The sequence below is a fragment of the Aspergillus terreus genome, genomic scaffold, assembly GCF_000149615.1.
Source record: "Aspergillus terreus NIH2624 scaffold_4 genomic scaffold, whole genome shotgun sequence".
In the NCBI taxonomy this organism is placed as follows: Eukaryota; Fungi; Ascomycota; class Eurotiomycetes; order Eurotiales; family Aspergillaceae; genus Aspergillus; species Aspergillus terreus.
The window spans coordinates 138410-151914 of NT_165927.1; the positions used below are offsets into that span (position 1 = coordinate 138410).

At 52.9% G+C, this 13505-nt stretch overlaps 6 protein-coding genes across 6 annotated transcripts; 3 read left to right on the forward strand and 3 right to left on the reverse strand.

Annotated features, from left to right (window-relative positions):
* Window positions 1-571: 571 nt before the first annotated feature.
* Window positions 572-4456, forward strand: ATEG_02831 (uncharacterized protein; the record flags this gene model as incomplete). Its single annotated transcript, XM_001212009.1, has 1 exon — window positions 572-4456. The coding sequence occupies one exon, from the start codon at window positions 572-574 to the stop codon at window positions 4454-4456; it is 3885 nt and encodes a 1294-aa protein (XP_001212009.1).
* Window positions 4457-4874: 418 nt separating this feature from the next.
* On the reverse strand, window positions 4875-5343 carry ATEG_02832 (uncharacterized protein; the record flags this gene model as incomplete). The annotated part of the gene is made up of 2 exons (XM_001212010.1): window positions 4875-4885; window positions 5097-5343. 2 exons carry the CDS (start codon window positions 5341-5343, stop codon window positions 4875-4877), a joined length of 258 nt encoding a protein of 85 aa, XP_001212010.1.
* An 828-nt stretch (window positions 5344-6171) lies between these two features.
* ATEG_02833 (uncharacterized protein) lies at window positions 6172-7320 on the forward strand (the record flags this gene model as incomplete). Its single annotated transcript, XM_001212011.1, has 3 exons — window positions 6172-6600; window positions 6670-6749; window positions 6813-7320. The coding sequence occupies 3 exons, from the start codon at window positions 6172-6174 to the stop codon at window positions 7318-7320; spliced, it is 1017 nt and encodes a 338-aa protein (XP_001212011.1).
* A 683-nt stretch (window positions 7321-8003) lies between these two features.
* On the reverse strand, window positions 8004-8360 carry ATEG_02834 (uncharacterized protein; the record flags this gene model as incomplete). The annotated part of the gene is made up of 1 exon (XM_001212012.1): window positions 8004-8360. One exon carries the CDS (start codon window positions 8358-8360, stop codon window positions 8004-8006), a length of 357 nt encoding a protein of 118 aa, XP_001212012.1.
* Window positions 8361-8883: 523 nt separating this feature from the next.
* Window positions 8884-10596, reverse strand: ATEG_02835 (uncharacterized protein; the record flags this gene model as incomplete). The annotated part of the gene is made up of 6 exons (XM_001212013.1): window positions 8884-8927; window positions 9291-9334; window positions 9411-9433; window positions 10157-10287; window positions 10420-10496; window positions 10550-10596. 6 exons carry the CDS (start codon window positions 10594-10596, stop codon window positions 8884-8886), a joined length of 366 nt encoding a protein of 121 aa, XP_001212013.1.
* Window positions 10597-11728: 1132 nt separating this feature from the next.
* Window positions 11729-13177, forward strand: ATEG_02836 (uncharacterized protein; the record flags this gene model as incomplete). Its single annotated transcript, XM_001212014.1, has 5 exons — window positions 11729-11798; window positions 11885-12378; window positions 12431-12667; window positions 12726-13061; window positions 13115-13177. 5 exons carry the CDS (start codon window positions 11729-11731, stop codon window positions 13175-13177), a joined length of 1200 nt encoding a protein of 399 aa, XP_001212014.1.
* Window positions 13178-13505: the final 328 nt, after the last annotated feature.

A 13505-nucleotide genomic window follows, 5' to 3' on the forward strand; every position in this document is an offset into this window, starting at 1 on the left:
AATTCCACCACTGCGAATGCGTGGCCTTGCATACCTGCAGAAGAGGCAAGGGGGCTCCTTGCAGAGAGAGCGCGCATCCTGTCCTGCACATTCCAGATCGTGTCTCACGGCCCAGATAATGCTCTCACCACTGAATGGGGGACTCTCATGCATAACATGATAAGGCCTGCAGACAGCGTTGGTGGGGACATTCTTCAGAGGAGAGCGCGCCAGTGACGCAAAGGATACAGCCTGCACCGCGGTCCCATGAACTCGTATCAGCCTCCTGCAGCGAAGGAGGACTGGGAATGGCCCAGGCTAAATCAGCCTGGTCAGCGGTCTGTATACATGATCTGAAATGCCTCCCTTGCGTGCACAGTCAAGCACAGTCTACACCTAGGTGCACGTTACGCGAGAGGCGGTGACGTCCAGGACGTACGTGCTACCACTAGAGAGCCTTGATCGGCCGTATCAGCGTATTCATGTGCTGGCAAGCGACGGAGGGGTCTGTACATATAGCCTTAGAAGGGAATTGGCGTGAATGCTCCAATGAATCTCAGAAAAGCAACCCCTTTTGTGCAACAATCTGACAATGGACAACCTCAAGCCCCTGGACGGGTCCCCGTCCTTAAGTGGCGACAAACCCGCGCGTTCGCTGAAGAGTCCTTTCACATGGCAAGTCGAACTTGGGCAAGCCCCATCGACTGCGCTCTTGCAAGTTTGCTGGGCTGTTGTCATAGCCAAGTACGCCAACGCAACCGACGTCCGGTTTAGATATGTTTCCGAGCAGCCATCAGTTCCTGGAAAATTGCACCTGTTTTGTTACCGGGTGGTGCCAGACCAGCATCTAGATGCGGCTTTGACGGCAGCCAGCTATTCCGATGCCACAATTCAACATGGGAAAGACAGTACTACGTGCCAGGAGCTTAGTGATGGCTCCGCGGGCGAGATACACTCCCATACTCTGTTGGTGATTCGAAACGGAATGAGCCCTAGTATGGATGATGATGGATCATACCGAGACGCCTATGGCGCGCGTCTGGTCGTAATTTGTACGAGCGACGCTCAGCACGCCACATTAAGGGCCTCTTTTGATGACCATATCACATCTCCATTGTATGTGTACATGATGGTGTCACAATTTGTCCAAGCACTCCGCGTTGCTTCTCAGTGCAGACGAGGAAATGTTTCCATCCATGACCTTCAAGAAATCAATCCTGAGGGTTTGGGCCAGGTTGCAGAATGGAGTCAAGGTGCAACATACGAGAGGAAGGATGACTATGCACACCATTTGTTCGAGAGAAGGGTGGACAAACATCCGCACGCGCCCGCAATCTGCGCCTGGGATGGTGAGCTCACATATTGTGAGCTCAATGCGCATGCAGCAGCCGTTGCATCGCGGATCCTGGAAGCAGCGCTGCCGGGAGATGAAGGGGTCATTGGTCTGTACTTTGAAAAGTCAATGTGGACGACGGTCGCTATGCTGGGAGCGCTGAAGGCCGGACGGGGGATCATTCTTCTGCATCCTTCTCAACCTATCAGCCGGTTGCAAGCAATCTGTAATCGACTGGGCGTTCAGGCCGTGTTATCTCTGCCCCAGTATGAAACCGCCGTCGAGGCTCTGGGCGTCCCGAAAATACTTCTTTCGGTGAGAACAGACCAGCCCTGTACACCGAACCCTGCTCGCGAAGAACCAAAAGGCGCCCCTCCATATGACCGCATCCTGTACTCCGGGTTTACTTCAGGCTCAACCGGTGAGCCCAAAATTTACACCATCAGCCACGCATCCTTCTGCAGTGGCATAGATGGCTGGGGCCGGGCCATGAACGTGAACGAAGGGTCGCGTATCTTTCAGAGTGCTTCATACAGTTTTGCCCTCAGCACACTCGAGCAGCTAGCTCCGTTGTGTCTGGGCGGATGCGTATGTGTTCCGTCTGAGGAAGCTCTTCGGAACGACATTGGCGCGGCCATTCGAGCTCTGCGCTCCAATTGGGCCGAGTTCACACCGGGCGTGGCGCGATTGCTGCACCCTGAAGCCATCCCGGAGGTCCGGACACTGTTTCTGGCTGGTGAGGCTGTGTCCAAAGCCGACGTGGACAGGTGGCATGGCCGTCTGGATCTGCGCGTATACTATGGACAGTCGGAGAACGCTTTAGGTGCATCGGTTGCAAGCCACGAGGATCTGGCATCGGACCATCGCAACATCGGACGCACCTTTGCCTCCCGGGGATGGATTGTTGACCCGGATGACCACCACCGGCTGGTACCGCTTGGGGCCGAAGGCGAGCTGTTGCTGGAGGGCCCCTGCGTTGGGCCGGGATATCTCAACAACCCCGAGCAGACGAATGCCACCTTTATACACAACCCAGACTGGTTGCAGAAGCACCAGCTGACCCCCATTGCTGGTGGTCGCTTTCTCAAAACCGGGGATCTTGTCTGCTACGATTTGCGGCGAGGTTGTTTCCAGTACCGGGGTCGAAAGGGCGCCCAGGTCAAAATCCGCGGTCAACGTGTGGAACTGGGGGAGATCGAATATCACGCCAACCAGCATCTCTCTTCTTATGATGGGGCGCCAGTGGCCGAGGTTGTCAGGCCGGCAGATAGCCCAGGGGACCTAGATCCGATGTTGGTCCTCTTCACCGCGTCGCGTCCGACATCCAACATAGATGCCGTTCCCAAGGACAAGACCACTGTACCTACCGTTCTTCCGCCTAATGACAAGTTCCGGATGGATACTAAAGCAGCGTTGGCGCGACTCGGTGAGATCCTGCCGTCCTACATGGTGCCTGTTGCAGTCATACCGGTCTCCCACACCCCGCAGACACCCACGGGGAAACTCTCTCGGCGCATTCTTCGCGATCTTGCGTCTCGGCTGGCCCGAAATGAGATCATGGCTTATGGAAGTTGCCGGAAGCCTCACCTTCCGCCGCGTAATCCTCAGGAAGAGACGCTGCAGCGCCTATGTGCAGCTGTTTTGCGGTGTCCACCCAAACAGGTCGGCATGCAGGACACCTTCTTGGAACTTGGGGGCGACTCCTTGACAGTCCGACACCTAGTGCAGGCCGCGCGGGTGGAAGGATTGAATCTACGCGCAGAAGATGTCTTCACAAACCTCACGCTTGCAAACCTGGCCGAAAGGTGCCAGGAGAGCCCTTCGTGTGCAACCTCCCAGCTGTCCGCGGCAGTGGACGAGCGGACAAGCTCTGTCGTTCAGAAATTCTTCATCGACTATCCCAACTTCGCGATCGGGGCGCATGTGGAGAGTGTCTCCTTAACCCATGACATCGTTGCGGCGGTTGGTAACAAGGACGCCGTCGAACATTTTCTGTTTACCTTGTCTGGCCCGCTGGATTTGGAACGGCTGAAGTCTGCGTGTCAGGCGCTGGTGGCGTCTCATGCTCTTCTCCGGTCTCTATTCATTCCATACGAGAAAGAGATCATGCAGGTGACTCTGCGCCAGTTACAAGCTCCCTACAGCGTCGTTCAGGCCCCGCGTGGTGTCGATCTGGGAGCGTTTGCGATCACCATCTGTGGGAAAGACGAGAGACAATCCCCCTTCGGACCGCAGCCTGTCACGGCGTTTACCGTTGTCGAAGCAAGCCGCGACAGCCACGTACTGATCGTGCGCGTGTGTGAAGCACAATGCGACGCCCACGGCCTGAAGACAATGATCTCGCAACTGATGCACCTCTACGATGGCGAGCCAGCCCAGGTGCCGCTTGACTATCGGGAGTACCTGGGAATCTGTGCAAAGCTCCGCACGCCTGCAGCATTCAGCTTCTGGAGAAATTTGCTGCTCGGCTCCAGCCCGCTCTACCTGGACGGACTCTGCCCAGGCGCTACTCACCTAGGTAAGGACTACTGCCGCGATCGTCCTCCCAGCATCAGCTATTCACGTACCGTCTCACACGTCTGTCCGCCCTCGGGGATCACCTTGGCGACAATGATCAAGGCGGCGTGGTCGTATGTGCTGCATCAAAAAAGCGGTCGTGATGATATCCTGTTTGGGCAGCTGAGGAGCTGTCGTACAATGAACGTGCCGGGCATTGAAGACGTCGTCGGCCCTTGCACCAACGTCACGCCGGTCCGGGTCACCTATTCACCTACATGGCGTGTGGGAGAGGTGCTGCAGGCTGTCCAGGAGCAACACGCCCAGTCCATTCCCTTCGAAACCATCGGATGGAGGGATATTGTCTCCCACTGCACCGAGTGGCCGAGCACTGCATCCCTTCAGACCGTGGTGCTCCATCAGGGCGAGGAGCAGGCAACTGATATCCTGGCTTGCGATGGAGTTCGATGTCGGGCCCTGGACTGGAACGCGGCCACCATCCTGGGCCGTCTGTACTTGATTACCACTGTTACCTCATCTGGGATCAAAGTTGAACTCTGTGTCTCCCGAGCTGCTATCGAAAGTCGGGAAGCTGAAGGACTTCTGGATCTGTTTGGTGGCGCCTTGAACAAGTTCGCCGCCGCATGAAGGGCCGATGTAACAATTGCTTGAGAGTTTCTTGGATAATTATCTTCAAATTGACGAGTTGCGGCTTTGAACAATCCGCTACATACAACCTAAATACCTAATATTCCTAGAGACGTCCATTCTTTGCCCCTTTGTCCCTCACGGCTCCCTCACGGCCGGGTTCCCTCGCACACTAAGAAAGGAAATGGCAGCGTGGCCGGGGCACCCTCCCAGCCTTGGATGGTCACGTCCATTGTCCAACCCACCCATACCTTCACGTCCGTAAAGCCCGTTGATCTCATAAGGTCTGCCATCCACTCCCGTTTAATGCCGTGGCGCTCGACGCCCTCCAACTTGGACGGCGGGTGGAAGTACATGGCGTCCGGTCCAAAGTCCTCGAAATCCGTCAATGCCACACGGCCCCCCGGCTTCAGGCAGCTCAGTAGAGCCCTTAAGAAGGGAGCAATGTCCGGGACATGATGCAGAACAAGGTGGGAGACAATGAGGTCGAATTTGCGCCGGGTGCCCGATGGATGGTCCGCGACCGCTGGGGGGAGCATTGGATCTTCGGCGTCCGTGAAAGATAGACACAGAGGGAGAATGTTCTGTGGCCCTTCGGCGGAACGAGACTCAAGCTTTGCTTGAAGCATCTCGATCATACCAGGGGCTGGATCGACGGCAACGAGATCCTTTACCAGCGGGGCAAGCTGGAGGGTGAGCAACCCGGTACCACAGCCGACTTCGAGGACATCGAGGCCACTGTCAGAGGACGCCGAGAGCTGTTGAATGATGGGCTTCAAAGTCTGGAAAGCCAGTCGGGTCGCCTCCTGCACGATTGGATTCGAGTCCCAGTTGGTGGCATCGCTATTGAAACGGTCATTGCCGGTAGAGACACCATTGGAGGACATATTTCAGGAGGACTAGTAAGAAATTGACAGTTTGACGGTGGCAGAAGGCTGTTGTTCGTGGGTGAGAGAGGTCGTCCCCTTTTTCTTTATAGGTCGATCCGCAGGGCCTGCAGTGCAGCGCAGCTCAGCTCAACCCTCACAGGAGTCGTGAAGGGCCACCCTCTCCGAGGATGGGTAGGCAAGCAATAAACACCCCGTACAGGGTCTACGGTAATCTTATGTAAGGGGCTGCGTGCAGGCCTTTTTTGCCTCCATGGCAATACCCCCAGGGGCTTGCAAGGGATGAGATGCAGCAGGAGAGCCGGTAACCTGTGCAGGTAGGAAGTATCAGTCCTATAAATCTTCTAACCATGCTATGAAGCACTGATTGTCGATATACTTCGCTCAGAACCCAGCAGCGCCATGGGGTTACACAACGTGCCGCTGTCTAAACGCGCCCTGGCCATCCAGAGTCCATCAATACAGCAAGATCTGCTTGCCTCGTGGGTTACCGATGGATATGACAAGACGCGGAACCCAGACGGCATTATCAATCTGGGATCCAGCTTGAATACCATCACGACGGATCTGATGGAAGACTTCGTCAGGCAGAACCATCAACTCAGCCCCCAGAAAGGTAACTCACACTTCACTCCCAGACTGTGTGGACTCTCTAACCCGTCCGGGGGGTTGTGAATTTCAGCCATCTCTCCCAACCGACTCCGCGGTTCCGTTGCGCTGTGCCAATGCTTTGCGGACTTTTTCAATAGACACTTTGCGCCGCGCCAGAAGGTATCGCCCGCCGACGTTTTCTGCGCCAACGGCCTCTCAGCACTCATCGATGCCATGATGTTTGCCCTTTTCGATGAACACGAAGCAATCCTCATGCCAACCCCTGGCTTCGAGCTTCTTTCGCATGCGATTGAGATGCGCAGTTCGATACGCTGTGTCTTCGCGGACACGGAACACTTGAAGGACCAGTTTGCATCCGCCTCCATCCCGGAACTGCTGGCTGCATTTGAGGACGCCATCAACGGGGCTCTCGCACAGGGTCTCACCGTCCGAGCGATCTTTCTGTGCAATCCTCACAACCCCCTGGGTAGATGCTACGAGCCATCCGTGCTGAGGGCAATCATGGCCTTTTGTGAAACCCGAGGACTACATCTGGTGGTGGATGAGATCTATGCCTTGTCTGCGTCCGAAGGTCGATTCCACAGCACGCTGACTGTCAGTGGTACCGCGGCGACAAATGTCCACGTCCTGTACGGGCCTGGGAAGGTGCGTAATACTCACCCAGAGTTCACGGCGAGGGCTGCAACAGAGGTACTCTTATTAATCCACGGCTAGGACTGGGGCCTTTGTGGCGCTCGGTTGGGATGCTTGATCACCAGGAACCATGAGCTTCTTCGCACCTTGGAGCAGACCGCGTAAGTCCAACATGTCTATGTCCTTGTCCTGCGGTGGATCTCTGCTGACCTGCACGTTCACAGCCGGTTTACCCGCGCATCCTCGCTCGCGGAGGAGCTGCTTCTTTCCATCTTCTCGGATCATGAGTATACGGACTCTGTCCACATACCCGCCCTTCGGAAACGGTTATCCCTAGCCAGGGCATGCGTGATGCAGCGGCTAACGGAGCTGGAGATTCCCTTTGTGGAACCGCATGCTTCATTTGGTATATGGATCGACCTTCAGCGTTACTTGCGATTCTTTTGTCAGAATTCCTCTGCAAGTCGGGAAGCCCAACTGGCCAGGTATCTCCTCTCCAGAGGTGTGCTGCTAATGCCTAGCGATGTGAGTTCCAGTCAAAGGCATTGGTTTCAATCGATTAACCCGGGGCTAACAATGGTCGAGGCGTTTCATACCAACGATCGAGGTGCTTTCCGGCTGAACTATGCGGTGGATGCTGAAATGCTGCGCAATGGCATGGACAGGTTTGAAAGGGCGCTTGGGGAATTGAAGGTAACTCACCGTCCTCGAGCGAAGCGCCTCAGCAAGTGAACAAGACTGAGATTATTATAATACTATTGCGTATAAATCATGGTTGCTTTGCCTGTGGTTTTAAGCACATGTCATTGCAGGTTCTTCCATTCAATCTAAACTATTCTACATATCCCAGCGGCATTAGTAGGTCCAGCCTGTCACTGCCCAGCTCTGAAAATGCTGGAATTGTCTTGTGCCAAACCACGTCCACAGCCATATAATACACCTTTTGGTAGTGTAATGGTCAATTTCCCCTGACATCTTGACTGTCTGTGTTCAAGCCACGCTATCGTAAAGCTTGCGCCTTGCAACTTCACAAGTGCTCTAATCCATCAAGTATGACGGTTGAAACAGAATGCCACACGCGGAGTTTGGTCTTCAAAGAAGTCGCAACGGTGACATCAGGAACAGACCATCAGCCGCAGAGGTGCGATCGGGACATGAGGCGCTGTCAGGAGAGGAAGAATCGGGATTCCTAGAGCCTATCGCAGAGGTAGGATGAGGATGCCAGGCGCTATCGGATTCGGGAGAAAATTTTTCGAACTCCATCTTGCGAAACTTGTCATAGCACTAGAATTTCCTCAGATAACCAAAAAAAAAAAAAAAAAAAGCTCTGGTTATCCACTTTCCCACACCTCGCTCTTCCAGAATATCCATACTCGCCCAATGCACATTCCGTACTTCGCGCGCGAGAAGGACGTTCAGTCGATTCGCTTGTCCCACGAACCCGGCCTTTGTGGTGACCACGAGGTCCACGATAACAACCGGGGCCTCTGCCCCTGGAACGAGTCCGCCTTGAAAACGAAAACATCTGCAACTCGAAGATCGGGTCGTTGTTTTCGAAGACGATCGAGGTAATCGAGGTAACGCATCCACTGCGCCTGGTAAGGAGTCAGAATGACCATCTCCTTACGAGGGAGGACCTCGTCTGCGAGAAGATCTTCCACCAAAGCCAAAGATGCCATCGCGTTACTGAAGTTGTAGGACAAATCCAGCCCATCTCTCTGGGCATCTCCACTAGGATTATCCAAATATATCAGTGGAAACACGATCCCCATCTTGTCCCTGTCCAGACGACGAGGACGTTGGTGGTGGAATAGCGCATGCAGAGGTCATGGCCGTCCACCAGCTCCTTATTGTACAACGAGAATGGAAAACTGGAGCGAAAGGAGAGATGACAGAAGTGCGACTTGAGTAGAGAAGATGGAGAGGAGGAAAGAGAAGGGGGGGGGGGGGGAGGGGGGGGGGAGGAAGAGGAAGATATATGAAGAGGGAACGACAGAATAGTGAAGCCATCAAGATGTGAGGGAAGCAGAGGACCAGCTCCTTCACCTTCTGCTTCTATTAACTACCAACATTAACTACCTAACCTACTAGGTAGGTACCACCTGCTTTTCGTTAATAGCCATAAAATGGTTTATGAATATGTCAAGCCCCGAGGATAGGATTAACTACCTGCATGTCATTGACGCATGTAGTGATATATAATAAACGGCCTTTTGCTGCGATGGATAGTAGAGGCAAGCAGTTTGTTTAGTGTAGCCCAGAGTATTACATTATTTATTTACGCAGTAAGATCAACTACTGATCCAACTGGGCACCTTCTATTTCTTGCAGCCAGGCATCTATGTGAAAGTCTATAACTGAGTACTACTACCGAAGCTACCTGGTATGAAATGCGGCAGTAGATAGTCTCGTCAATGGTAGTCAATTATTGCACAACTCGACAATAAGTTCCTCGCCAGTATGCTCAAAAGCAAGTTTCTTCCACAGATCTAAAACCTCCTCCTTTGGCTGAAATCCATGAAAATCAGACTAAGTCGCCTTTACCTCCCCTTTCGACGTATACCTAAACTAATTATAACCCTATCCCGACTGCGTTCTTATATTCAAAAATTCTAACTAAGGCATCTGCTGCGCCGCTCATCTAACAGCCATATAGAGATTATTAAATAAGTCCGACACGCCGACCTCTCAAAAAAACTTACCGCTATAGTCCTTGAAAGACATCCTTATATACTCGGAGAAAACTCTATCTAAATTAGAATCCTCAAACTTAAAGTAGTTGTTTTTATCGCGGCCGGGGCGGTCGTAAAAAAACTACTTACGCAAGGGTGTTACGGGTGTATAGCTAATAGTAACAGTAGTAAGATATAGCTAGAATAGAAGTTAGCCTGAGCTAGGGCCTAGTAGCTAGAAAAGATCGGTTCCGATAGCTGTCTCGTATATATAAAGAATTATAAACTATTAGAAGAACGTCCGCAGCCCCGTATTTAGAGAATCTATATTATTCTCGATAATATCATCCGGAAGGAAGTTATAGTCTCCTAGAAGTTTATAATTAAAATATAAGGTAAAATATTTTACCGTCAATAGTAAGAGGCCGAAACAAGCAGCAAATTCTAACAAAATAACTAGTCTATCTTCTAGCAACAAATATATAGATAATAGACTAACCGTTACGGTTACGTTTTCTCAGGGCTTTATCCCGTTTACAGATATCGTTTAATAAAAGATTAAGGCTATGAAGGCGAGAAAATTAAGAGGCAAAACAGACGCACGAAGCCGCGTCAATCTGTCGTCTGTCGGATAACGCCTCGATCCTAAGAGTATACACCAACTTAAGCAGCTCTATCTAGCTCTCAAACTAATCGTCAAGCCGAAGATAATTTCTTTCGAATCTGCGGTTTACCAGGTCCGTAGTACAGTCGGCACGGGCAGCCTTTTTCCGCCTTAGTCGGTGTAGACGTAGACACGCGACCAGATCACTAGGAGACTGGGCTCTAATAGGGAGTAAGATCCCCGGGTAGTCGGCAGGCCATTAAGCGAGAATCTGAAGCATTAACTAGATTACTTTAGAGAAGATTCGATTATTACAGTCCTGCTCGGCTTCCGTCTCGAAGTAAACGCGAGCAGCTTCGTCATATAGCTCCAATTCCGCGATCAGCTCGATGTTCCAGATATACAACCATCGCCAAGAGTAGTCTATTACTTTTTTAAATATAGTCAGATCTAATAGAGTACCTGTCTTAATACGCAGTATAGCCTAGGATTATTTCTTAACGAGGACCTGCTATTTAAGATTTACTGTAATATATTAAGCTAATTCTGGCTTACTGTCTCGATTGTTTATAGGATTGGCAAGATAGGATATGATGCGGCCGGTCAACTTAGGTGAGAGTGGCCAGCTTATTCTGGTTGAGGAGTTTATGATGAGGAAAGCTTGAAGCTTGAACCTTGAAGCTACGTTGGTCCTAGCGGTATAGGGTTAGGCCCGGTCAGGTGACGGAGCATGGATGCTCACAACGGCTATCTCGCTACCTAGTATACTACCAACTGCCCGGCGTGCAATTAGGTTCGGTTTGTTGACCAAGGCAATCATGACTCTGTATATAGCTGTAGGGTAATAGTTATCTTTTTTTCTTTTTGGCAAGATGTGCGGGAAGCAGTAGGCGAACAGAAAACGGATCCTACTAAGACGTGTAGTTGCCTGTCAGAAGGAAGTACCTTAGGACCCCAAAGTATTTTCGAAATCCGAATGAGGAACTTCCCACCGCCTAAGGGAAACTTCCCCTCTTCCAGAAACTGTTAATTTCAGAGGTCTTCAGTCACTATATACCTTATCCCCTGGTTCCTGACCGCCAAACGAGGGACTTTCCACTTCGGAGAACCTCGTTGTCTAGAAGGACTTCCCATGTCCCAGGATAACTCCTATAATGGGTGGTTAATATCAATATACTAAGTTACCATATCATTCTTGAATCCTGCGGCGTCCGCAATACATGGGGAACTTTAAGGTATAGTTTCTAGAGTGAGACTTTACCATAGATATAGACCAGGAGGCACCTATAGTGATTCTTCCATAAAAGAACTACCCGGGTGATTGGCCCTTCTAATCTGCATCCTCCTCTACTCTTGCCTTGAGCGCTTGGAACTCCGCCTTATTTTTATTGAGCTCCTCTTTCATTGCCGCCCATTCTATATTATATTGCTTTAGCTGCTCTATCTTCTTGTCTATGAACAGTTTAATCTTTATCGCCGGTAACTGTTACAAGTTCATTAATAGAAGGTCGGCATCTGAGGTGGAGCTGCGGAGAGATTCATATTCCCGACTGGCTCCAGGTGGCGAGTGTATTGTAGATCCGCCTGCCGATTGTACGGAGCAGCTACATCCGCCTGCCGGTATTCCCATCTCCATTCGGGACCTCGGCTTCTCCCTATTTCTAAGAATTTATAATGCACCCATACAAAATTTATATGGGACCTCCCCCATCCACCACACAATATACGCTACACAATCCAATTACCTACCATGTCCCTCCGTGACCCCGTCAAACTTCCCTGCGGATTGGTCTTTCCCAACCGCCTGGTCAAGGTATACACCCCCTAACCCCAAAGCCCACTCCAACTAACAAGCCAGGCCGCCATGGCCGAGCTCATGGCCGGCTGGTCTAATACCCCGAACCCAGCTTTTGTCGACCTCTATGATAAATGGGGTAAAGGCGACTGGGGCGCCGTCCTAACCGGTATCCTCCTATCCCCCATTTCCTCTCCCGCGTCCCGCGCAATCTGACGACGAAAGGCAACGTACAAGTCGACATCAACCACCTGGGCACCCCCTTTGACCCGGCCCTGCCCGGCCCCTACAGCGGCAAAGAGTCCAACCCCGAGCTCGTCGCCCTCTGGACGCAATACGCCGCTGCCTGCCAGCAGCACGGGCCCCCGGCCATCGTGCAGATCTGCCACCCGGGCCGGCAGTCCGTCCGCGCCGCTGGCAAACGCGGCCTGTTCGCGCCTACTATAGCGCCCAGCGCCATCCCGCTGGCTATGGGCGACGGCTGGCTCGATCGCCTTGTTAACAGGATCGTGTTCCCCGCGCCGCGCGAGATGACCCAGGCCGATATCGACGCCGTTACGGCGCGGTTTGTCGACACCGCGCGGTTGATGGCGGATACTGGTTTTGCTGGGGTGCGGTTGCACGGCGCGCATGGATATCTTATTGGTACTGTCGTCTCCCTGTGTCTGAGCGTAGCGAGCTATGCTAATGCTAGCGCAGATCAGTTCCTTAACCCCAAGGTAGATCCCCCCGAGGGAAGAAAAGGCAGGGAAGATAGCTAAGCAAAGACAGACTAACAAACGCACCGACGCCTACGGTGGCTCCGCCGCGCGCCGCGCTAAATTTGTCCTCGACATCATCGCGGCTGTGCGCGCGGTCGTGCCCGCGCGCTTTGCTGTCGGCATCAAGCTTAACTCGGCTGACCACAGCGCCGACAGCTTCGAGGATACCATAGCGCAAATCGGGCTGCTGATCGAGGCCGGGATCGACTTTCTCGAGGTCAGCGGCGGCTCCTACGAAGACCCAAAGGTAGTAGCTTTTCCGTCTCCTTTCGCTGGAGGATAGTTAGTATACTAATGAGTGGTAGATGATGGGCCTGGACGAACCGAAGTCCGCGCGCACCGCCGCGCGCGAGGCTTTCTTTCTCGAGTTCGCGACCGCCGTGCGCCAGCGGTATCCTGCGCTGGTGCTTATGCTGACGGGCGGGTTCCGCACGCGCGCCGGCGCGCAGGCGGCCATCGCGCAGGGAGCGTGCGATCTGATCGGTATTGGGCGGCCGGCGGCAGTGGACCCGGCGTTTGCGCGGCTGCTACTGGACGAGAGTGTGGCCGACGAGGAGGCGCGGCTGGTGCTGAATAAGGTGCCAGCGCCGTGGTATATGAAGCTTGTGCCTGTGCGGGCGGTGGGGGCTGGACTCGAGAGCGTATGTTTTCGTGTCGCTGTGTGGTTCCCTGAGGGGCGTGCTAATGGTTGCAGTCGTATTATGCGGAGCAGATCCAGCGGATTGCCCAGGGGGTAAAGACGGTTGCCCCTGTTTGAAGAACGGACGGGGGTGGGATGTTGTCAAACCAGGGCGTCTCGTATTAGGTGCTGAGACCTCACCGCCCATACAAATTGCCCTAGTCAGACAGTCCCTGCACCTCGCTCCTAGACCTCGTACGTCCAACCGGACCGCAGAGCTCGGGAAATGACCCCTAAATGGCGGTCAAGGTTGATCATAAATAGAGCCACTTTACTAGTTGATTTAGAGGAATCAGAATCCTTGCCACAGTCCTATTCAAGCGGTAGATTACGCAGTAATTCAGACATGTGCATATTTGACAGATGTAATGTGATGTGGATATTGAGATCACGTACACGTGGGCCC